The 23,668-nt window shown below is 42.0% G+C and overlaps 1 protein-coding gene across 2 annotated transcripts; it reads left to right on the top strand.

Moving 5' to 3' along the window:
* The first annotated feature begins 4,412 nt into the window (after nt 1–4,412).
* On the top strand, nt 4,413–23,523 carry LOC139563476 (choline/ethanolaminephosphotransferase 1-like). 2 transcript variants are annotated; one of them, XM_071382180.1, is made up of 10 exons: nt 4,413–4,629; nt 8,664–8,957; nt 12,380–12,554; nt 15,753–15,900; nt 15,986–16,127; nt 19,246–19,330; nt 19,648–19,779; nt 20,660–20,818; nt 20,977–21,102; nt 21,506–23,523. In XM_071382180.1, the coding sequence occupies exons 2-10, from the start codon at nt 8,761–8,763 to the stop codon at nt 21,620–21,622; spliced, it is 1,281 nt and encodes a 426-aa protein (XP_071238281.1). In that variant the 5' UTR covers nt 4,413–4,629; nt 8,664–8,760; the 3' UTR covers nt 21,623–23,523. The 2 variants fall into 2 exon arrangements, with proteins under 2 accessions (XP_071238281.1, XP_071238290.1); XM_071382189.1 differs by lacking the exon at nt 4,413–4,629 and having other exon boundaries at nt 8,505–8,957.
* Nucleotides 23,524–23,668: the final 145 nt, after the last annotated feature.

The following is a 23,668-nucleotide window of genomic DNA, read 5'->3' as shown; positions in this document are numbered from 1 at the left end:
TATGAAAGAAAGAAAAGGTATGAAAAGGTATGCACTCTTATCCAGAGCGACTTACAGCTCTGGATAAGAGCGTCTGCTAAACGTAAAAACGAGACCAAATTACTTGGTGTTACCTTAGATCGTAAACTATCATGCGCAAAGCATATAGATTCGATGGGGAGAGAGGTCTGTCTGTAATAAAGAGATGCTCTGCTTTTTTGACACCACACCCCACATAGCATGTTCTGCAAGCTCTAGTTCTATCTTATCCTGATTATTGTTCAGTCATTTGGCCAAGTGCTGCAAAGAAAGACCCAGTTAAGCTGCAGTTGGCCCAGAACCGAGCCGCACGTCTTGCTCTTCATTGTAAGCAGAGGGCTAATATTAATACAATGCGTGCCAGACTCTCTTGGCTAAGAGTTGAAGAAAGACTGACTGCGTCACTTCATGTTTCTATAAGAAACGTTCATGTGTTGGAAATTCCAAATTGTTTGCTGAGCCAACTTACATACAACACTGACACACACACTTACCCCACCAGACATGCCACCAGGGGTCTTTCACAGTCCCCAGGTCCAGAACAAATTCAAGGTAACGTACAGTATTATACAGAGCCATGAGTGCCTGGAACTCCCTTCCATCTTATATAGCGCAAGTGAACAGCAAAACTGGTTTAAAAAATAAAGCAACACCTCACGGCACAATGCCTCTCCCCCCATGTGACCTGCTTGTTGCGTGTGTGTACTGACATGTATGTATAACTGATAGATGCACACACACTACATGTTAATGTTTTTAAATGTGTGTCAATTGTAAAGTCTTTTGTCTGTAATGTCTTTTTCGTCGTGTCGGACCGCAGTAAGTCTAGCTGTTTCCATTGGCATCGGCTAAAGGGGATCAAAAAAAAAGAAATACACCCACACCAAATAAAAAATTGGAAGGAAAACCATTTCTCTCATATTGTAATGAATTATAGATCATACTTCATAGACATCTGGAAACACTGGATAGTTACTTTAACGTAGATGTACCCTAGGTGGCAGCGATGTCCTATTCTTCTGCGCTAAGCAACCTTGAAAGACAATTTTGTTTGTACGCAGGTTAGTATAAGGTGACCAGATTCCTGAAATTGCTGAAACATTTGCAGTTCGGCGGTCAATATATCATTAAAATATCCAATGTTATTATCTATGAAATAAAAAAGGGGACATTTCCAGTTTCATGTATTTAGTCTAACAGGCACACTGTGATAGAGAAAACAACTATATTACAGAAACACTACAGACAAGACAGAACTGTCCGATCTGAACAGCCATTCAGGGGTCCTGGTAGTCTGGTTAGAACAAGAGCAGAAGAGAACATGAGCAAAATTGAAAAAACAGACAATAGTATATGTGAAATAATTAACAACATAAGAAATAAGACGATGAGATTGGTAACCACATAATATACTTATACCAACCTAATCTGTATATTTCTCAGAAGAATGTATCTTCTTCAGGATTGCTCTGTCTTTGGCCAGCTTCTCCATGAACTCCTGGCAGGGGAGGTTGAAGTTTGTCTTCACAATAAGCATGGCCTTGATGGTAGGAACAGTGAACCTATTTCTTGCTGCTGTCCATAGATCATTCATTTGGGAGAAAACTCTCTCGACTGGTGCATTACTTCCAGGTAAGCACATGACAACAGACGCTAATCTAGCCAGGTTAGTGTGTGTGTGTGATGTCGTTCTCTTTGAAGTGGGTAACCACCGTGCTCCATCTCTGACTAAGCGGTGTCTCAGATGTTATCCATTCTTCAAGCGATCCCCCCTTTAGGAACTCTTGCAGGCCAGTAACCTCGTCACACAACATCCTCATTGATGGTCACATTGGGGCATTTTTCCTGCAGTGTGCCTGCTGCCTTCTGGATCTCTACACGCTGAGGTTTCCTTTTTAAAAGGAGACAATGTAAAATCTTTTAGATTATCTGTGTGCTTTCCCCATGCTTGCAAGTAGTTCACAGCCATAGTGAAGAATGATTGGGATGTTTTGAGAAAGCTCTCTTTAGACATGGCTCCATTTTCCTCTAGCTCTCTCAGAAGTCCTTTGACCAAAACTGGAATGAAGTTGTCATCACGTCTTGCAGTCAATTTTGCCTCAACATTTCTCAGAATTGCAGCTGACTCCACAGCACAGCAGTACTGGCCTTCAAGCATCTTGATCGTGTCACTGAATACGGTCAGGTTTCCATGGACAAAGGCCAGCCAAACTTTTTCTTCTCCTCCTCTTTTCTTCACTCGTCTTCCTGCTCTTTCTTCCTTTCCTTCTCTTTACCTTTCCACCTCACTCTTCCACACTCTCCTCGCTTCACTCTTTTTACTCCCTTCATTTTTCCTTCTCCTTCTTCTCCAATCTTTAATAATAAATAGTACACTATTAGATAAAATACTTTGGTTAACAGATTCCCATTGCTTGCCTCATTTTTGTATTTTATCTCAAAAACATTGCTTGGAATAATAAATTGGCAGGCTCTGTAATAATATTTTTACATTTTCTCCTCTATCTCTTTCACTCTTCTTCCTATCCAGTCTTCCTCCTCTCCTTCCTCTCCACTCTAACAGAAAACATTATGCTAATGTTATCCATGAAAATTTCAAAATATATTTTCACACTACTTATTATAACGCCAAACCATTAACACTGTAATCTACAAATAAATATTCTCATAATTAATTGTGCATTAATTTAATATAATCATATTTTCAAAACAGCCCGTCCACTGCATGTTTACATGTGAACGTTTTTTTAACCTAGCTAAATTACCATGACAGTAGCTAGCTAACCTAGCTAGATAGCATAACCTATTTAAAACCTTATAAAGAAGATAATCTATCTATATAATACATTGTGACATTATAACATCATTAGCTAGTGTTATGTTTGTTCCAAATTCTAAATGTTATTAACACATAACAACACAGCTAGTATCTCAAACGATTGTAATTTACCTGGCTTAAAAATACGTTTGTGGTGATGTTGTGGATTCACTTGACACTTGCTAGCTTCTGGCCGAGTTTTTCACAGCAGTTTTCTCTAAAACTATCGCGAGCAGGTAGTTAGTAGAAGGATAGTGAATGAAGCTGCTATAGCGAGCAGGTAGTTAGTAGAAGGAGAGTGAATGAAGCTGCTATAGAGAGCAGCCCCCTCTGCTGGACAAAACAAGCACAACACGATTGAGACGTCAACCGGTAGGCTCTGTTGCCCGGTCTTTCTTAAAATATTATTTCACTTTGCAGTATTATTTTAACGCACAGTTAAAAAAGGGGGCATTTCCGGGGACAGCTCCAGCCGGGTACAGGCCACCAAAAACGGGGACTGTCCCCGGAAAACGGGGACGTCTGGTCACCCTAGTAGCTAACTGTTAAATCAAGCAGATATCTCAGCAGATATCTGAGGCACGCCCCTATTCCATCTCGAACTAAGTTTTGACATTATTTGTAAATGCTGTCTTTTCACACAAGTTCAAAAATACAAGTTTGAATTTATGCTCTTGAACGCACCTCGCGCTGGGATCCTCGACTGCAACGGGAGTGACCGGTGTTTTTCTGACGGTTATTGCTATCAGGGATCCTTTGGGACGTCCATAATCCTAAACCCTAACCTTATCCCAATGGGGATCCCAAGGATCCCAGATTGCATTTTTCTGACAGCAGCTAATGTTAGCATCAGCTAGCCAGTCCTGGTTAGTGCTATCTGGAATCCTTGGAATGCTTGGGACGTCCCTACAATAACCATTACCTATCCTAACCCAACCCTTACCTAACCCATTTTACATTTCAATTTCAATAGGGGATAGGGACGTCCCAAGCATTCCAGTTTGCTCCCAAATGGCTTTGTTCAAAATGCTTAAAAGTCGATCTTGAACCAAGGAAAAATTGCAAATCTCCAATGCAAAGCCAAAAAGTAGGGTACCATTTATGCCAGATCGTGAAAAGAGCATACTAATAATTTTTTACCTAGACAAATTATTAGATCCCCTGTAAAAAAAAAAAAAAAAAGAAGTTTCTTTTTAATGCACTGCAAAAATGAGTTTAGACCAGAAGGTAGCACTCTCCTAACTTGTTATTGTTTCTGCAGTGAGGATTCACCCTCATTGTATAATTATTTTGTAATATATCTGCAGGTAATCGTTGTTTTGAGCTAAAAAATAATCAATAGAAGCTGTATGTAAATCAGGGAGCTAAATAAACGCTGCTTTCTGGCTTTCTCCGATGCGATTCGGGTCCCGACCAAAAAGATCAGTTCAAAAAGAACGACCCATCACTAGCTAATGTTAGGATCAGCTATCCAGTGGGACGGTCAGTGCAATCCGGAATCCTTGGGATATCCCTACCCTAATCGCTACCCTTAACCATAACCCACCCGTTTTACATTTCAACTTCATGGGGGGTAGGGACTTCCCAAGGATCCCGGATAGCACGGACCCCATTCGGACATTTGAGTGGTACCCGACGTGTTGTGAATCCTGCCTGTCGTAACATTCGCTGAGGACTTTCCCACCCTTTATACGCCGTAAACTGTAAGACTGCTGCTACGATCCTACCAACGGGTCAGTCATTCAACGCACTGTGAAGTGCCTCGACACCCTGCTGTCCTGTTTACTTGCCAGGTCAGTGGCTCCTTGGCAAACTGCTAGCCCGCTGCTAACTACTGGTTAGCATTGTGATGGTGGGGGAAGGGTGCATTTTTTTTGTACAGCAGTGGCAAATTAATGGATGTATTTCTAGAGATCGGCTGGGGAAACATTGACAGTTACATTGTAAATTAATCGAGGGAAATCATGTGAAATAGCTTTGTGTCATGTTGTCATTTGCTAGTGTTGTAGTTAGCTAGCTAGCCAGTTTTAGCCGGGATGCCACCGTTCCACAGACTGCCTGCCAGTCATATATATATATATATATATATATATATATATATATATATATATATATATATATATTTTGTTTGTTGTAAGTGCCTGTCATTTAGTGGGACAGCAGAGAAACCACTAGCAGCTTCTAGACAGATTTAAGAGTTGTAACACAGTTGTATTGCATATGATTGCTCTCCATTCCCATTGATCTTCCCTTTTATATTCATTGATGCCAGTATCAAACTCAGTTACTTTGCATTACTTTTTGACCAGTAAAAAGTTTGGACACCTACTCATTCAAGAGTTTTTCTTTATTTTTACTATTTTCTACATTGTAGAATAATAGAGAAGACATCAAAACTATGAAAGAACACATATGGAATCATGTAGTAATCAAAAAAGTGTTAAACAAATCAAAATATATTTGATATTCTTCAAAGTAGTCACGCTTTGCACACTATTGGCATTCTCTCAACCAGCTTCACCTGGAATGCTTTTCCAACAGTCTTGAAAGAGTACCCACATATGCTGAGCACTTGTTGGCTGCTTTTCCTTCACTCTGCGGTTCAACTCATCCCAAACCATCTCAAATGGGTTGAGGTCAGGTGATTGTGGAGTCCAGGTCATCTGATGCAGCGCTCCATCACTCTCCTTCTTGGTCAAATAGCACTTACACAGCCTGGAGGTGTGTTGGGTCATTGTCCTTTTGAAAACAAATGATAGTCCCAATAAGCGCAAACCAGATGGGATGGCGTATCGCTGCAGAATGCTGTGGTAGCCATGCTGGTTAAGTGTGACTTGAATTCTAAATAAATCATGACAGCGTCACCAGCAAAGCACCATCACACCTCCTCCATGCTTCACGGTGGGAATCACACATGCAAAGATCATTCGTTCACTTACTCTGCGTCTCACAAAGTCATTGGAACCAAACATCTTAAATTTGGACTCATCAGACCAAAGGACAGATTTCCACCGGTCTGATGTCCATTGCTCGTGTTTCTTGTTCCAAGCAAGTCTCTTCTTATTGGTGTCCTTTAGTAGTGGTTTCTTTGCAGCAATTTGACCATGAAGGCCTGATTCACGCATTATCCTCTGAACAGTTCATGTTGAGATATGTCTGTTACTTGAACTCTGTGAAGCATTTGTTTGGGCTGCAATTTCTGAGGCTGGTAACTCTAATGAATTTATCCTCTGCAGCAGAGGTAACTCTGGGTCTTCCTTTCCTGTGGCGGTCCTCATGAGTGCCAGTTTCATCATAGCGCTTGATGGTTTTTGCGACTGCACTTAAAGAAACTTTCAAAGTTCTTGACATTTTTCAGATTGACTGACCATGTCTTAAAGTAATGATGGACTGTTGTTTCTTTTTGCTTATTTGAGCTGGTCTTGCCATAATATGGACTTGGTGTTTTACCAAATAGGGCTATCTTCTGTATACCACCTCTACCTTGTCACAACACAACTGATTGGCTCCAACACATTAATAAGAAGGAAAGAAATTCCACAAATTAACTTTTAACAAGGCACACCTGTTCATTTAAATGCTTTCCAGGTGACTACCTCATGAAGCTGGTTGAGAGAATGCCAAGAGTGTGCAAAGCTGTCATCAAGGCAAAGGGTGGCGATTTTGAAGATTCTCAAATATAAAATATATTTTGATTTGTTTAACACTTTTTTTGGTTACTAGATTATTCCATGTGTTATTTCATAGTTTTGATGTCTTCTCTATCATTCTACAATGTAGATAAATAAAGAAAAACCCTTGAATGAGTAGTTGTGTCCAAACTTTTGACTGGTACTGTAGGTGCTAACGTTGCAAGTGGAAACTAGCCTGTTGGGAATGACCTGGGGTCTGACTGACTTTCTGCTGCTTTGCTTTAAACAACAAGTTGTCTAAGGGAGAAACTGACTGACACATGCACTGACCACTTTCCAAAACTTGAGGATCCACTGTTGTAGAGGATTTCTGTGGTTACTTTGTGCAAGTTGTCACTCTCCAATGATATGGGCCGGCATTCTCAGTGGCTAAGATACAGAATAAGAATACTAGAATGGAAATGAGCCTTCTTATGATGGGATAAAGGTCAGCCATTTTATTCAGGGAGTTAGTCAACCATAGTTTGCCAGTGCTGTGATAAGATATTGTGTCAAATAATATATTTTAAAGGGTGATTTATACAGAAAATGTGCATAAAACCTGTATAAACTGTATTTATAACTATATGACTATTTTAGCTTGACAATAATTATATTACGTAATTTATGTTATAAACTGGGTGGTTTGAGCCCCGAATGCTGATTGCCTGACAGTCATGGTAAATCAGACCGTATTCCACGAGTACGACAAAACATTTATTTTATCTGCTCTAATTACATTGGTAACCAGTTTATAATAGTAATAAGGCACCTCGGGGGTTTGTGATATATAGCCAATATACCACGGCTAAGGGCTGTGTCAAGGCACTCCGCGTTGCGCCATATACCACACCCCGTTGGGCCTTATTGCTTTACACCATGCCCAGACTGGACGTGTGCCATCGTGCAGAAATGTATTTTGTCCCCCCACACCAAACGCGATCACGACACGCAGGTTGAAATATCAAAACAAACTCTGAACCAATTATATTAATTTGGGGACAGGTCGAAAAGCGTTAAACATTTTATGGCAATTTAGCTTGCAGTTGCTAGCTAATTTGTCCTATTTAGCTAGCTTGCTGTTGCTAGCTAATTTGTCCTGGGATATAAATGTTGAGTTGTTATTTTACCTGAAATGCACAAGGTCTTCTACTAGGACAATTAATCCACACATAAAATGGTCAAACGAATCGTTTCTAGTCATCTCTCCTCCTTCCAGGCTTTTTCTTCTTTGGACTTTATATGGTGATTGGCATCTAACTTTTATATTATTTCCACGACCGACCGACCTCAGTTCATCTTTCAATCACCCATGTGGGTATAACCAATAAGGAGATGGCACGTGGGTGTCTGCTTCTATAAACCAATGAGGAGATGGGAGAGGCAGGACTTGCACCGTGTTCAGCGTCACAAATAGAACTGACTTCTATTTTAGCACTTGGCAATGCAGACGCTCGATGGCGCGACGAGCAGTGTGGGTGCAATGATTGAATAACGTATGTATACATTTATTTTGCAACGCTCGCGCACACGACGCAAGCGGAGTGATCAGCATGTCTTACTTTTATTTTCCTGCATAAGTAAAATCAGGATTATGTCTCTACTGCCATTCATTCCAATTAGACTGGTTTGGAATTCTCCCTGACCAATATGGGTCCATTTTTACCCCCATTCTGGAACGTTGATGGTTAATGACATGGCCCCTCTTGTAATTTAATAGGATCTCTATGGGCTAAGATTTGTTTGAGAAGCCTCATGTTTAGTGGAGTGTGACAGCAGGACCTGCCATATCCTGCCCCATCACGTCTTTAAGACTGTGGCTGCACAGTGTTTTATTACTCAGAACTGGGTGAAGAGGAACGTACTCGTGCACTTGTGTGCGTATGGCAATAGATAACACGGCGGGGTCCTAGGGTTCATTCTTATTCTCACTTTCATTTTCAACCATTTCTCTAGCTATTCCACCACATCCTTCCTTCCTCTCGCTCACTTTCACTGAAATGAGAACTTACGTGAAATTAAATTAGTTCAGTAAAACAGTTAAGAAGCAACTGGCAAGAGAGAACTACAAAAGCAAACTCCAAGTCCCATTTCAGCACTTACACTACATGTAAGTCTACCTCACATTACCTGTTCTCTCCTCTTCCACCCCTCAGTGTGCGGGCCCCATTGTGGATCCCCAGCCCCAGCGAGCGGCGGGGGGAGGCAGAGGCTGAGGCAGCCTGAGGCAGAGGGCACAGCGCTAGCAGGGCCATGAACGTCACCGGGTACCAGCAGCAGCAGCAGGGGGGTTTTCGGACATGCCGAGGCACACTCAGGGAGCGGGATCCTAGGCAGGGTGTGGGCATGGAGACAGCCTGCTGCCTGGCCCCTGGAGCCCTGCGCAGACTGATTGAGCTGCCGTCTCCCCCGCTCAACCGCCACCAGCTGAAGAGACTGGAGGAGCACAGGTACTGTGATAGAAAAATCTAATATTTACCTTTGATCTGATGATCATATGGTATGTTTTATACTTGTCATCACATCAAACTAGGGATGCACCAATTTGACATTTTTGTCCGATACCGATATCCGATATTTTCCTTGCCAAAAAACCCGATACCGATAACCGATATTTTAAATTTTAGCGGCCTTTTAAGCATTCTAGTACAGTTAAATAGTTGAAACACACACTGACCCAAAAGTTATTTTGTTGGCATTTACATATGTCCCCATTAGCCGTAAAACATAATCAAAACCTATTTCTTTCACTTACTTGCTGTGCTGTTTCGTTGTTCATTTGTTCAGTCGTTTCATTCTCAACCAGGATTTGAACATACATGTCAAGCAGTGAAGTTTCAGCTTTGTCTGTCCGTGGCCTCTCTTCCTCGGAGCGCACTGTCACTGTGTCCGTTTCCATCTTGTCCAGCTGTGTATGTAACATTTCACGTAAACCCTGTTTCTTGTCTGCATCGAAGTAGCGGTCCTTAACCTAGCATCGAGCATGGTGGCAACACAGTAGAGGCGCAGAGAGAATGCCACCGAAATGCTTGTTCACAGTCTCTAGTAGAGTACTTTTCCAAGTTAACCCCGCGGTCTGTCTGCAGTTTTGTTGAGCAGGTGTTTCAATGCCATGACAGAGGGTATCACGTCTGCTGCAGACGCAGTTGATGAGCTTATTTCTCCAGTCAGTTGTTCGAATGGAGCTAGGGGTGTGTTCATGTTGCCAAGTTTCAAACATGTTCGCAAATGCCATTGAAATGGCAGCAGCGGTATGAGAACCAGTACATTCTTGAGCATGTAATACGGCTTTCCTCAGTAGGAAATTCTCGTCGACCCACTGTGCTGTCAGACTCAGCATACTCAAGGGGCTGACATCGCTTGTCTGAACGATCGGGAAGTCGGGAAGCTAATAGCAGTGACTCCCATAGCAAGTAGCTCATGGATGTGCGTTTTCAACAATACTGTGTAACTCCGGTAGGGCAACATCTGAAAAATAGCGCCTACTTGGTAGTGTGTACCGGGGGCTCGAGGTGCTCGACCAGTCGGCGAAAGCCAACATCATCCACGACAGACAACTGTTGATTGTCAAGGGCAATGAATTCCATTATCTTGGCGTTAATGGATTTTGTCTTTGAGTTGTCTCGCTGAAATCTTACTCTTTCAAGGACTGCTCCACTTGTTGACTGCTCGATCCACACAGCAGACATTGTGGGCTAGGTTAGGAATGCTGTGTTGCACGTGTATGTCCTGTCCCTTTGCGGAAAATCCAATTGACATCGTAGCCTGCATTGTTTGCCGAGCATTACAAAGGGAACAAGTTATTGGACCTCGAATACATCCTTTAGATCATTCAGAAGAATTATTTTGGAATGTTATTGTTTTTCCGCACAATCAATCATACACTGAGTGTACAAAACGTTAGGAACATCTTCCTAATATTGAGTTGCATCCCCTTTTGCCCTCAGAACAGCCTCAATTCGTCAAGCGTTCCACAGATATTGTTAGATATTACTGTACTGTCGGAGCTAGAAACACAAGCATTTCGCTACACCCACAATAACTGGTGAACACATGTATGTGACCATAAAATTTGATATGATGCTTCCCACAGTTGTGTCATGTTAGCTGGCTGTCCTTTGGGTGGTGGACCATTCTTGATACACACGGGAAACTGTTGAGTGTGAAAACCCAGAAGCGTTGCAGTTCTTTACTCAAACCGGTGCGCCTGGCACCTACTACCATACCCCGTTCAAAGGCACTTAAATATTTTGTCTTTCCCATTCACCCTCTGAATGGCGCACACACACAATCCATGTTTCAATTGTCTCGAGGCTTAAAAATCCTTTAACTTGTCTCCTCCCCTTCAGCTACACTGATTGAAGAGAATTTAACAAGTGACCTCAATAAGGGATCATAGCTTCCACCTGGATAACGCTGATCCGTCTATGCCATGAAAAGAGCAGGTGTTCCTAATGTTTTGTCCACTCAGTGTATATCTGGCCAACATACTGAACCCACTGTACGTTTTTTGCCACTGTAAGTTTCCTGTACAATGTGGGAAATGCTGAACGATTTGTCAAGGCAACTGTGTGTAGAGCCGTAAGAAGATTCTGCTTCGCATTGAAGATATTTTTTTACGTCTTTGCTACATTCCCTGGCCATCAAGCTGTCCATATAATCAAGTGGGACTTTTACAGAATTGCAGGTAGAGTAGGCTGCAGTCAGTTGACTGCCAGCGATACTTTGCTAATCTCAAATGAGTAAGTCTAGGCAACATGATAAAAAGTAGAATATTGATTAATTCATCTCACAGATTTTCCAAACGTGATTGACGCTATAGATGGGACACATATCCCCCATTCAAAGACCCTCTGGACCAAATGAAGGAGACTACGTGAATATGCAATCTTATTAAGTATAAACACACAGGTAGCTATTGAATACTGTCGCCTGGACTTTCACCAAACCAAATCATTTCCCGAAACAGTCATTCAATTCAATGATCTTTCTTACTTCTTTGGTCAGATGATCTGGGACTCCCATGGGGGTTACAACTAAACTAATGTCACACCCCTCACTATTGTCATTGGTTGCGCTAATTGCACTGTTTGTCTACATAACCTGGTTCAAGTATTCATGACATTACCCTGAGGAAGGCACAGTGATGCTGAAACGTTGGTAAATACCCATTAAAACGCTGGGAGATTATACATGGAGTGTGCGACTTTCTTTATTTTGATAGTTTATAGTTACAACTAAACGGAACACATTGTTGCCCGTGTTGTCATGAAAAGCACTCTGTAGTCAATCAATTGTTATTCCTACAACATAGGATATGGAATGGGCCTACCACTGCAATTGTGACACAGGCTACTACAACTTACATGTTAGGTTATAGCCTTGACATGTAATATCACCCGCGTTGCCCTAAAAGTGCTCTGTAAAGTGAAAGCGTTATTACTAATCACACATGTGTATAAGCTCGGCCTATTACATATTGGAATTGTGCCATTTCACTTATGCATTGAATCGGTCTGCAATTTTCTGCCAGGCTCACTCTGTCTTTTGCGGCGGTCGGTGTATTACTTCTTTGGATAAATATGGGAACGTATTCGTTGTGTGTTACAGTTGTTTCTTGTTCGAGAACAATATTTCACAAGTCTAGGTCTTTTGACTCCATGTCTATCGTTTTTTTCTGTCCTCGACATAATTACCTTTTTTGAATGTTACGCGCCAGTTGTCAGGTCAACCAATCTGCGCTTCGCTTCGCCTAGTAACTTAAACGAGAAGCAATCGTTCCGGAACCAAGAAATCCCAGACTCCCTTATCTGGTTAAAAGAAGCCAAATATTTTGGCTTTCCGGGATACTCCACTCGTTCCCCCTCTACAGGTACAGCAGTGCAGGTCGCTCCCTGTTGGAGCCTCTGATGCAGCGCTACTGGGAGTGGCTGGTGGGCCGCGTGCCAGCCTGGATCGCCCCCAACCTCATCACCATCGTGGGCCTGGCCACCAACGTATTCACCACCCTGGTGCTAGTCTACTACTGCCCCACCGCCACTGAACAGGTAACAATGGCAACAATATGGCACCTATTCAGGTAGTGTGTACGTACTACTGTACTGCCACACAGCCACTGAACTGGTTGGTTGTACACTGCCTGGTGTTGGATTCTGGGGTAAACTTTGAACATTGTTATACTCAGAGTATAGGAACATTAGTTACAAAAGAGACATGAGGGGTGCCATAATGAAGCTTGGGAGGGTGATGAGTGTTTTCCCTGCAATCATTTGTGACAGTACTGATAAGGGGAGAAACCATTGAAGGCTCATATCACTTAGTTCCCTGCTTAGCGAGACGGATGCGATGTTTAGAGATAAGGAGGAGACTCCACCCAAAGTGGGGTATGAACACCACCACGGGGGAAGCCATGTCTTTTGTCTGAATACAGCTGGTGTCGACCCTTTGGGAAGAATTCAACTTGGTTAAAGCTTCTCTAGTGTCCGGGAGTTATTTACTCTGAAAAAGAAGAACCTAACACTGGCTTATTGCCGTGGACATTGCACAGTTTGAGGGTTGAAGTAAAGTGCTACCGCGTGGTATTTACCTGTCCAGACAGACAGACCGACAGAGAGAAGCTTCCATCGCAGACAGTCAGATGATTGAACAGTGAAGCTACCTGTATTGCCCAGCTGTTTTGAAAACACATTAACGTCAGTTGTTTTGTCTCAAGGTTCTGTGGCTGTTTTTTTTTCTTTTTCTATTAGCAACAGTTTTGGGTCTCTTTGTTTTTTTCCCCTCTCTCTGCTGTCGAGGAGAGTTTTGGTATAGCTCAGGCTTTCTGTTCTGGATGAACACCCCGTGCCCATAGCTCTCAGGTTACAGCTAGTCTGCACCTGATTCCACGTTCCCCAGCCCCCTTCCCGGCCCACACGCCACACCAGCACCACAGCAGAGATGAGTGCATGCTAAGGACAGGGAATAGAGAGGACACGGCAAAACATGCAAACTGTTAAGCTTAGTAGTTCCCCTCTAGAACCGAAAGCCTAGAGTAACTTCCCTACAAGGGAATATAATTGGTGATATCAGACTTCAAAGTACATGGAGTTAGATTACGTTCAAACGAATACTTTGTATACAAGAGCCATTACCAAACAGCCCAATGCAGTATAATGCATTTTGTTCGTCCATAGACCACCATGTGCTTTGTGGGTTCAGCTCTGGCTGTTTTCCTACAAGTGCAGTCCACAACACTAGTGTGGACTGGACTTAGTCTCTACCTATTTTATCATAGAAAGGCCAGTCTAACCATGGACGAAAACATGTATTAACCCTATAATATTGCTAAGAATTCCAGCTTTCCCAGCTAGCAGCTAACTGTATATTTGACCGTTGAATTGAATCCACAAATAACGCTCGGCCTACTTTTGGATGTTATCTGCAAGGCAAAACATGGCCTCATCTTAGGGGTCTCTTTTAATGCCGGTGTTATTCTATCCTGGTCCTGGAAGCCCATAGGTTGTGCAGGTTTCTGTTCTAGCCCAGCCGTAACACACCTGATTCAACTGATCATGGGTTTGATAATTAGTCGATTAGTTGAATCCAGTGCTGGGATGGAACAAAAGCCTGCACACCCTGTGAGTCTCCATGGGGCAGGGTTGAAGAGCACTGCTTTAGTGTCCCCTGACTTCCCCTGTGCTGCTAAAGCAGACGACAGTCTTAACAGGCTGCAGCTAAAAGGTGGGTTAGAGCAGTTAGTTAGGGGTGTAATTAGGAGGATCTGCAGGGCGTAACTTTGTTTTCCCTTTCTATAAATAGCGCTCTGTCTCTAGTTCTCGACCTCCTCCTCTTCCTGTTTCTTTTTGTAGGACAAAGGTCGAGAGATGGCTCTGCGCGCATGTACTGTATGCTCACAATGTGGAGAAACTGGGCAGAGCGAGACGAAGAGACGAGGGACTTCAGTTGAGTTTAGTACAGAGAGGACAGGCTTGGTAGGGTACTAGCTCTAGAGGGAGAGGCTCAGTGACTATGTACAGACGTCCTAATTATATTGCCTTTACAATGTCCATGCTCATTGTTGTAAGAGTGATTCGACACTTGACATCGCAGGTCATAGTTATGTTAACAGGATGCTAAAACATTAGTGGCAGCACTGTTTCACAGCCCAGAGACAATTGTATTTACTTAACATGCTGCAGTAGTCAGTGTCCTGTTTTCTGATGGCCCAGGTCAGGATCGTTAAGGACAGACTGCCCCGTGGCTGTGGGTGTATTAGTGCTCTATAGGAGTCTATGTGGGTCCCGTGTGGCTCAGTTGGTAGAGCATGGCGCTTGCAACGCCAGGGTTGTGGGTTCGATTCCCATGGGGTACCAGTATGAAAATCGATGCACTCCTTTCTGTACTCGTTTCTTTCTGTAGGAGCGTTTGCTAAATGACTGAAAATGTCAGGCGTAATGAGTAAACGGTGCAGCTGATACAGGGTGTCATGTTCTCTTTGCTGAGTTTCTCACCATGTCAGGTTTGAACAGAAAGTCTACTTCCTCTAGGGGCCCTTGTTAGATTTCTCACGCCATTTTTAATTCCTAATCACATGTTTCATGAGAACACAGAGGCAGTCGGTAGATCTTTCCACCCTGCTCTACTTTTCAACATCCCCCACTAACAAACTTTTCTTTCGCAAACCCCCTCCCACTCCCCAAATCCCTGTTTTTGGTCAGAGGGCCTGAATGAATAAAAAAAAAAAAATTTTTTATCGGGGTATGAGCCAGGTTGTGCCACTCTGCAATAACAGGGTTATTTATATGAATGCCAAATTGGCAAGCCTGTAAATTGTAGGCCGTGTCATATTCCAGTTGGTTTTAGTCAGTGTATAAGCTGCTGTCAGCTCATCATAGACCCAGTGAGTACAGAACAGGAAATGAAGGCAGACAACATTGATGATGCTGTGAAACTCTCTCCGTGCTGATTGGCTAATGAAGGACCAAGCTCTGCGGTGTTCCAAAGCTGTCGAGAGGGAAACAAACTATACAAGTTCACAAACATCTCTCCTTTGTGTCGCTGTAGCCTACATCTGCCAGAAGATCATATTTTATGTCAGATGGTGCACTATTGATGATAATACACCCTGGTTCTCAAAGAGCACGACTTCTAAATGCCTTGTGGGAAGTACCATACCATAACCAAACATGTTATATTTCTCCATTGGGAGAAAGGAAGTCATAAGTATTCACCAAGTCCCCCATTTTTGTGACTTCCTTTTTCTTCAGGCACCTCTGTGGGCATACCTTCTGTGTGCTGTGGGCCTGTTTGTGTACCAGTCATTGGACGCCATTGACGGGAAGCAGGCCAGACGAACCAATAGTAGCTCTCCACTGGGCGAACTGTTTGACCACGGCTGTGACTCCCTCTCCACAGGTACAGCTGCCCCTCTGTGTGTCTGTGGGTTTGCTCTATTAGGATGTCATTGAATCTGTGCTTCTATTTCCTCTCTCTCTCTCAGTGTTTGTGGTCCTGGGCACCAGTATAGCAGTGCAGCTGGGCACCAACCCTGACTGGATGTTCTTCTGCTGTTTCGCTGGCATGTTCATGTTCTACTGTGCCCACTGGCAGACCTACGTCTCTGGCACCCTGCGCTTTGGCATGTGAGTGTGTCTGCGCTCCGAGGAGAGGGAGTTGGGAGACAACTGGGTTAATAGTTATAATAGATTTATACTGAACAAGAAAATAAACGCAACATGCAACAATTTCAAAGATTTTACTGAGTTACAGTTCATATAAGGAAATCAGTCAATGAATTCCCTACTCTGGATCAGAAAACCAGTCGGTATCTGGTGTGACCACCATTTGCATCATGCAGTGCAACATCTCCTTCGCATAGAGTTGATCAGGCTGTTGATTGTGGCCTGTGGAATGTTGTCCCACTCGTCAATGGCTGTGTGAAGTTGCTGGATATTGGCGGGAACTGGAACACGCTGTCGATCCAGAGCATCCCAAACATGCTCAATGAGTGACATGTCTGGTGAGTATGTAGGCCATGGAAGAACTGTGACAGTTGTGTGCAGATCCTTGTGACATGGGGCCGTGCATTATCATGCTGAAACATGATGTGATGGAGGCGGATGAGTGGCACGACAATGGGCCTCAGGGTCACGTCACGGTATCTCTGTGCATACAAATTGCCATCGATAAAATGTAATTGTGTTCGTTGTCTGTATGCCTGCCCATACCATAACCCACCGCCACCATGGGGCACTGTTCACAACGTTGACATCAGCAAACCGCTTGCCCATATGACTCCACACATGTACATGTGAGGCCGGTTGGACGTACTGCCAAATTCTCTAAAATGACGTTGGAGGCGGCTTGGCAACAGCTCTGGTGGACATTCCTGTAGTCAGCATGCCAATTGCATGTTCCCTCAAAACTTGAAACATCTGTGGCATTGTGTTGTGTGACAAAACTGCACATTTTAGAGTGGCCTTTTATTGTCCCCAGCACAAGGTGCACCTGTGTAATGAGCATGATGTTTAATCAGCTTCTTGATATGCCACACCTGTCAAGTGGATGAATTACCTTGGCAAAGGAGAAATGCTTATTAACAGGGATGTAAACAAATTTGTGCACCAAATTTGAGAGAAATCTTTTTGTGCGAATGGAACATTTCTGGAATGTTTTTTTTGTTCAGCTCATGAAACATGGAACCAACACTTTACATGTGTCGTTTTATATTTTTGTTCAGTATAGTTAGTCTGGGTAGCTATTTGGTTAAATATTTACCTATCCGCATTGACCTTTTTTGCACTAACTTTTTTGACTCGTCACATACACTGCTGCTACTGTTTAATATCTGCCACTTTATTCCTAGTTATATGCACCTCAATTACCTTGCACCCCTAGACATCGACTCGGTACAGGTGTCCTTGTATATAGCCAAGTTATCGTTACTCATTGTGTATCTGTTCTATTATTACGGGTTTTACTTTTCTATTATTTCTCTATTTTCTTTCTCTCTGCATTGTTGGGAAGGGCCCGTAAGCAAGCATTTCACTGTTAGTCCACACCTGTTGTTTACAGAGCATGTGACGAGGAGTAATCCATGCTACTGAAGGAATATTGAAACATACGTTACCGTTCAAAAGTTTGGGATTAGAAATGTCCTTGTTTTCCATGAAAACATATATGAAATTAGTTGCAAAATGAATAGGAAATATAGTCAAGATGTTGACAAGGTTATAAATAATGATTTTTTTATTGAAATAATAATTGTGTCCTTCAAACTTTGCTTTCGTCAAAGAATCCTCCATTTGCAGGATTACAGCCTTGCAGACCTTTGACATTCTAGTTGTTGATTTGTTGAGGTAATCTGAATGGATTTCACCCCATGCTTCCTGAAGCACCTCCCACAAGTTGGATTGATTTGATGGGCACTTCTTATGTACCATATGGTCAAGCTGCTCCCACAACAGCTCAATAGGGTTGAGATCCGGTGACTGTGCTGGCCACTCCGTTATAGACAGAATACCAGCTGACTGCTTCTTCCCTAAATAGCTCTTGCATAGTTTGGAGCTGTGCTTTGGGTCATTGTCCTGTTGTAGGAGGAAATTGGCTCCAATTAAGTGCGTCCACAGGGTATGGCATGGCTTTGCAAAATGGAGTGATAGCCTTCCTTCTTCAAAATCCCTTTTACTCTGTACAAATCTTCCACTTTACCACCACCAAAGCACCCCCAGACCATCACATTGCCTCCACCATGCTTGACAGATGGCGTCAAGCACTCATCCAGAATGTTCTTTTTTGTGATCCGAACACCTCAAACTTAGATTCGTCTGTCCATAACACTTTTTTCCAATCTTCCTCTGTCCAGTGTCTGTGTTCTTTTGCCCATCTTAATCTTTTATTTTTATTGGACAGTCTGAGATAGGGCTTTTTCTTTGCAACACTGCCTAGAAGGCCAGCATCCAGGAGTCGCCTCTTCACTGTTGACATTGAGACTGGTGTTTTGCGGGTACTATTTAATGAAGCTGCCAGTTGAGGACTTGAGGCGTCTGTTTCTCAAACTAGACACTCTAATGTACTTGTCCTCTTGCTCAGTTGAGATCTTCGGTTTCTTGTCAATTTCTCACATGGAATAGCCTTCTTTTCTCAGAACAAGAATAGACTGACGAGTTTCAGAAGAAAGTTATTTGTTTCTGCCCATTTTGAGCCTGTAATCGAACCCACAAATGCTGATGCTCCAGATACTCAACTAGTCCAAAGAAGGCCAGTTTTATTGCTTCTTTAATTAGAACAACAGTTTTCAGCTGTGCTAACATAATTGCAAAAGGGTTTTCTAATGATCAATTAGCTAATCCAAGTTTCTCATTTTAAAAGGCTACCACAACGTACCATTGGAACACAGGAGTGATGGTTGCTGATAATGGGCCTCTGTACGCCTATGTAGATATTCCATAAAGAATCAGCCATTTCCAGCTCCAATAGTCATTTACAACATTAACAATGTCTACACTGTATTTCTGATCAATTTGATGTTATTTTAATGGATTTTTTATTTTATTTTCAAAAACAAGGACATTTCTAAGTGACCCCAAACTTTTGAACGGTAGTATACATGTTTACTATTAGTCCATCATGATTGGTTGGGAGAGCTGTGGTCAGGTGGACAGTGTTTGGGTCGGTCCATAGGGCAGCTGTGTGGCGCTGTGCTTATGGACAGAGTTGATGACTTCTGACTAACCTCTGCTCTCTGCCTGCTCCTCTCAGCATTGATGTGACTGAGGTGCAAATCTTCATTATAATCATGTATTTGCTGGCCGCTGTGGGAGGATCCGCTTTCTGGCAGTCACTGGTAATTCTGATTGGCTCAAACTTCCACTGATTGTCTGTTGGTAACTGAAATGAATGGCATAACTGAATGTTGAAACTGAAACAGTAACTGCTATTATAACAGTGGAGTTTCCTGCATTTGGTATGTTCTAATTCTTTGTGCAGTATGATTCCTTACCATAGTAAATGCAATTTCACTTTGAGTAATGAAACAGTTTTACTGACAAGTACCCATCTTACTAACAATGTTCAGGGCTGTTTTAATATACTAAACACTCAAGTGGTGGTGACTGGTTGTTGGTTTGTAATGAATAATATCTTGCTCTCTCACCTCCACAGATCCCAGTCATAAACATCCAGATGAAAATAGTTCCAGCCATCTGTACTTTCTTAGGTGCCATCTTTTCCTGTACTAATTACTTCCGGGTTATATTTACCGGAGGTAAGGGCAAAAATGGATCCACAATAGCAGTAAGTCGACACTCGCGCTCAATTCCAAATCGACCTGTAGCCTAGTCCCTGACCTTCATGTAGATGGGCATATCAACTTAATGGTAGTCACTCCTTGCCCTGATAGACTCAGATTGTTTCTCTCCGTATTGCTCACATATTTCCACTCCTTTAAGATCTACAGAAATGCCTAGGGGGAAGGGGCAATCTGACATCAGTCCTTATCCCAAATTCCTTCACCAACACTGACACAAGGTAGTTCACAATCACTATGTAGGCTTTGCCATGTACCTTCTAGAGATGGTGAAGCTAGCTTGATGTGCTTGTGTACTTGTTTCATCCATTTTACGGAGCTATCTATTAGCTTCAGAGGAAATGAAGGATGTGTGTTAAGAATGTTGGACCTGATCCCAGTTCAGTTGTCGGAGCGATATCAGTGTTTGTCACATGGAAGTAATTACTTTATATGTTTTCCTTCGGGAGATACTGTATGTTATGGCACCTAGTTATACACAAATTATAAGAGGCCATCTGCGTTCTTTTAAGGTCCTTAATAGTGTCTGTTCCAGGTGCATAAAATTCTAAATAAGAATACTGGAAGAGATGGAGACCCGCACTGTCAAACAAAGGAATAAATCCAAAACTGAGGCTTGAACGCAAAATAAAGATGTTTGTTTCGGCACCATGATGTTTTAATAATCATAGTGCATAAATGAAAGGTGAAAACAAAACACAAATGTTTCGGCCTAAGGTGATGGTGGATTATACACACCAGCGTTCATTACTGTGTGTTTTCTTTCACCCTAACTGCACTCCCATGTCATTCACATACTGTATCATTGTGGCCTATTAATGTCGTTTATTATACAGTATCTCTCTCTTTTCTCCCTCTCTTCTCCAGGGAACCAGTGTCCTATCTCCTGTGTTACATATAGGCTCAGTAATAATACTGGCCATGATGATCTATAAGATGTCAGCTATCCAGTTGTTTGAGAAGCACCCCTGTGTTTATATCCTGGCCTTTGGCTTCGTGTCGGCCAAGATCACCAACAAATTAGTTGTAAGTGTGGCGCGCTGCTAATTGGTGTAATGCAATACCTGTGCATCCTGTGTAAATGTGCTTGGATGTAAGAACGTTTATGACGTAAATGAATGTCATCAATGTAAATGTGCTTGCTGATTGGAGCATGACTGATGCCTGTGTCTTGTTTGTTTCAGGTAGCACATATGACAAAGAGTGAGATGCATCTCCATGATATAGCATTCCTGGGGCCAGGCCTGCTGTTCCTGGACCAGTATTTCAACAGTTTTATTGATGAATACCTGGTGCTGTGGATTGCGCTGGTGAGTACACACACACACACGCACATCTCCATGACATAGAGGTCTATAGTATCTGAGCAAGTCCAGGGTGAAGTTATGCAACAACAATGCATGAGGGCATGCAATCTGCAGCATGTGTTTTAATGACAACATGTATCTTTGAAATGAACCATCAGTCTGATCATATCCAACACTAATTGTATTTCACTCTGAAAGGTATAAAGACTTACTGTGCATTTTTCAGAGGCACGTGTTTTCAGTCTAATGCCACGTTTATTTGGAACTAGTCGCAAAACCCTTTCATACTTTTATCTTCGGCATCATCTAGCCATCTACACACTGGATCCATTGTGTACAGTTGTGTTGATCAAGTTATCTTGTTTCCTGACTCTTCATTTTCTCCTCTTCTGCTTTCCGTCTGCAGATCCTGTCTTTCGTTGACTTGGTGCGTTACTGTGTCAGCGTTTGCAACCAGATCGCCTCCCATCTTCACATCTTTGTCTTCCGAATAAAGCCACTGACCCCCTCCACCCTTCAGTGAGGGCACGGACGCCATTGCTGTCTATCGCTCTTTCTTTCTTTCTTTCTTTCGCTCTCTCTTCATGTTAGTTAGTAAGTTGTTGCTCTTTCACCATTTTTTGTATTTGTTGAGGCAGGGTTGGATGTGGGTGGAGCTATTACCAGTAGAGGTGCTGGCAAGTGAATGTGGGCATAAATGAAATATAATGAGTTAATAATAATGATGATAATAATAATAATAAGTTATTGTCCATCGCTGCTTTGTGCAATTTCTGTTGATTTCATCTTGTTACAGTAATCAGATTCCTGAACAAAAATAATGCTTTGTCTCTTTTTCTGAAATGAATAGTCACATTGGACATGTACTGAATGCTCTTCTCTGTGTCAGAGAGGGTAAATAAGTACAAGAAGACTGCAAGGGGCTTGAATAGGTGCTACCCTATTCATTTAATAATGATCATTATTATTTTCTTATTGATCTTTGAAACAAACATTTCATGTGTTGACATAGTGTGTTTGTTGGTTAGTTGTTCTCTACAAGGAAATGTACAGCATCGAAAGAGATTTACACAGGTTGTCAGTCTGCTTTCAGTTTTGTTTCGTAAGAGTGTCGTGTCTTTATTAAATGTATATATCATTTTGCAATATTTGCATAACCTCACTTTTCAGTTTCACAAATATCAAACTATTAGGGTGTTGGTATTTGTAGTGTTCTTTTATTTCAAAAAGTTTTTCCTGGCAATACAGTATCTGATCAAACCTACATAAGTGGTACATTACCTTGCAACTACATTCAAATGATTTCTGTAATATATTACAGATATAAACTACATGACTAAACAAATTCTTGTAAAGATACAAATTGTATTGCATATTTGAAAAGATAAGTGTCTCAAGCCTTGCTTCCCTGAAATGGCTCAAGCATACATTGTCTCCAATGCCACCAACATTACACAGTGCTTATGGCACTACATGCAGGTTTGCTAGCGCTTGTCAAGCATACTACTCTGTATATCCAGTTTAATATTGATTTTAAATAGTTGAATGTATAACATATAATTTACATTTTTAGCAGCGGTTTCTTGCTTTAGATTTGTGTGCCTGTTTATTATTGTATTGTCCTGTTGCACCTCTGCCCTCTCAGATACTGTCGTGTTGCATTTGTCTCGGGAATGCTCAACGAAAACTAAATGCCAAGTGTTATTGAAGAAAAGTATTGATGTGATTTTTGTCCCCCCAAAAAGTAGTCATTCTCATTGGAAGCTAAAGATGTTGTCTGCGCTTGCTCATATCTAGAATCTAAGGACATGTTTTAATTTTACTTAAAATGATTTTGTAATTTATTTTTAAATTACCGTGTAACACATCTACGAACAACTTTCTTTGTGTAGAGCATTCTGCCCTGTGCCAGGTCCACGTACAGCAATTGATAGTGTTTTGGGAGAATTGGGCAGTTTCAATGTGACAGAAAAATGATATTCTAACTGTGCCCTAATCTTATTTGTCTGTACAACGTTTTTGCCTCTATACCTGCAGTCTGCTTATAATTCACTATCAGAATCAATAGAAACTCTGTCATTTCAATGAAAAACAGACTTTATTTCTGTGTGTATTGTTATTGAGCTCATTTGACAATGTGTACTAGTAATTTTCAGACAAGTAAAAGGTTGCCTTAAACACAATATTATTTTTTTCTTCTTTTGGAAGATAAAGGTCAAGCCTCTTAAACAAATTAGGGGCATGTTGTCTCTGTGTGTGTTTACTGGCAAAGGCTTGTGTTTTCTTCCTTGTTACTATTGTTTTCTTTTAGCCAGACCGTCAAGCTCAGGTATATTAGTGTGCAGAATTGTATGTTCAAAATCACTTCGACAATCTCTCCCTCACCTACCAATGCAAATAAAATGTCATTCACACATGTAAGAAGCTACTTGTTGCCTGTGTTATTTGTGATAAAGGTTTCTACACTGAGTGTACAAAACACATCAGCTCTTTCCATGACATACTATAGATTCAGTGCTTGACTTGGGCAGGAGCTCACCGGAGCTGAGAACTGGCACCTCAAATGTTC

This window comes from Salvelinus alpinus, chromosome 2, assembly GCF_045679555.1.
Source record: "Salvelinus alpinus chromosome 2, SLU_Salpinus.1, whole genome shotgun sequence".
Taxonomy (NCBI): domain Eukaryota; kingdom Metazoa; phylum Chordata; class Actinopteri; order Salmoniformes; family Salmonidae; genus Salvelinus; species Salvelinus alpinus.
This window is presented reverse-complemented; position numbering and strand designations above follow the sequence as displayed.

Excerpts from the sequence above, each read along its gene's own strand:
- LOC139563476 (XM_071382180.1), top strand. The coding sequence starts at position 8,761 with ATGAACGTCACCGGGTACCAGCAGCAGCAGCAGGGGGGTTTTCGGACA. Across the intron at positions 12,555-15,752 it reads GCCCCACCGCCACTGAACAG|GCACCTCTGTGGGCATACCT; the intron begins GTAACAATGGCA and ends CTTTTTCTTCAG. Across the intron at positions 19,331-19,647 it reads CCGCTTTCTGGCAGTCACTG|ATCCCAGTCATAAACATCCA; the intron begins GTAATTCTGATT and ends TCACCTCCACAG.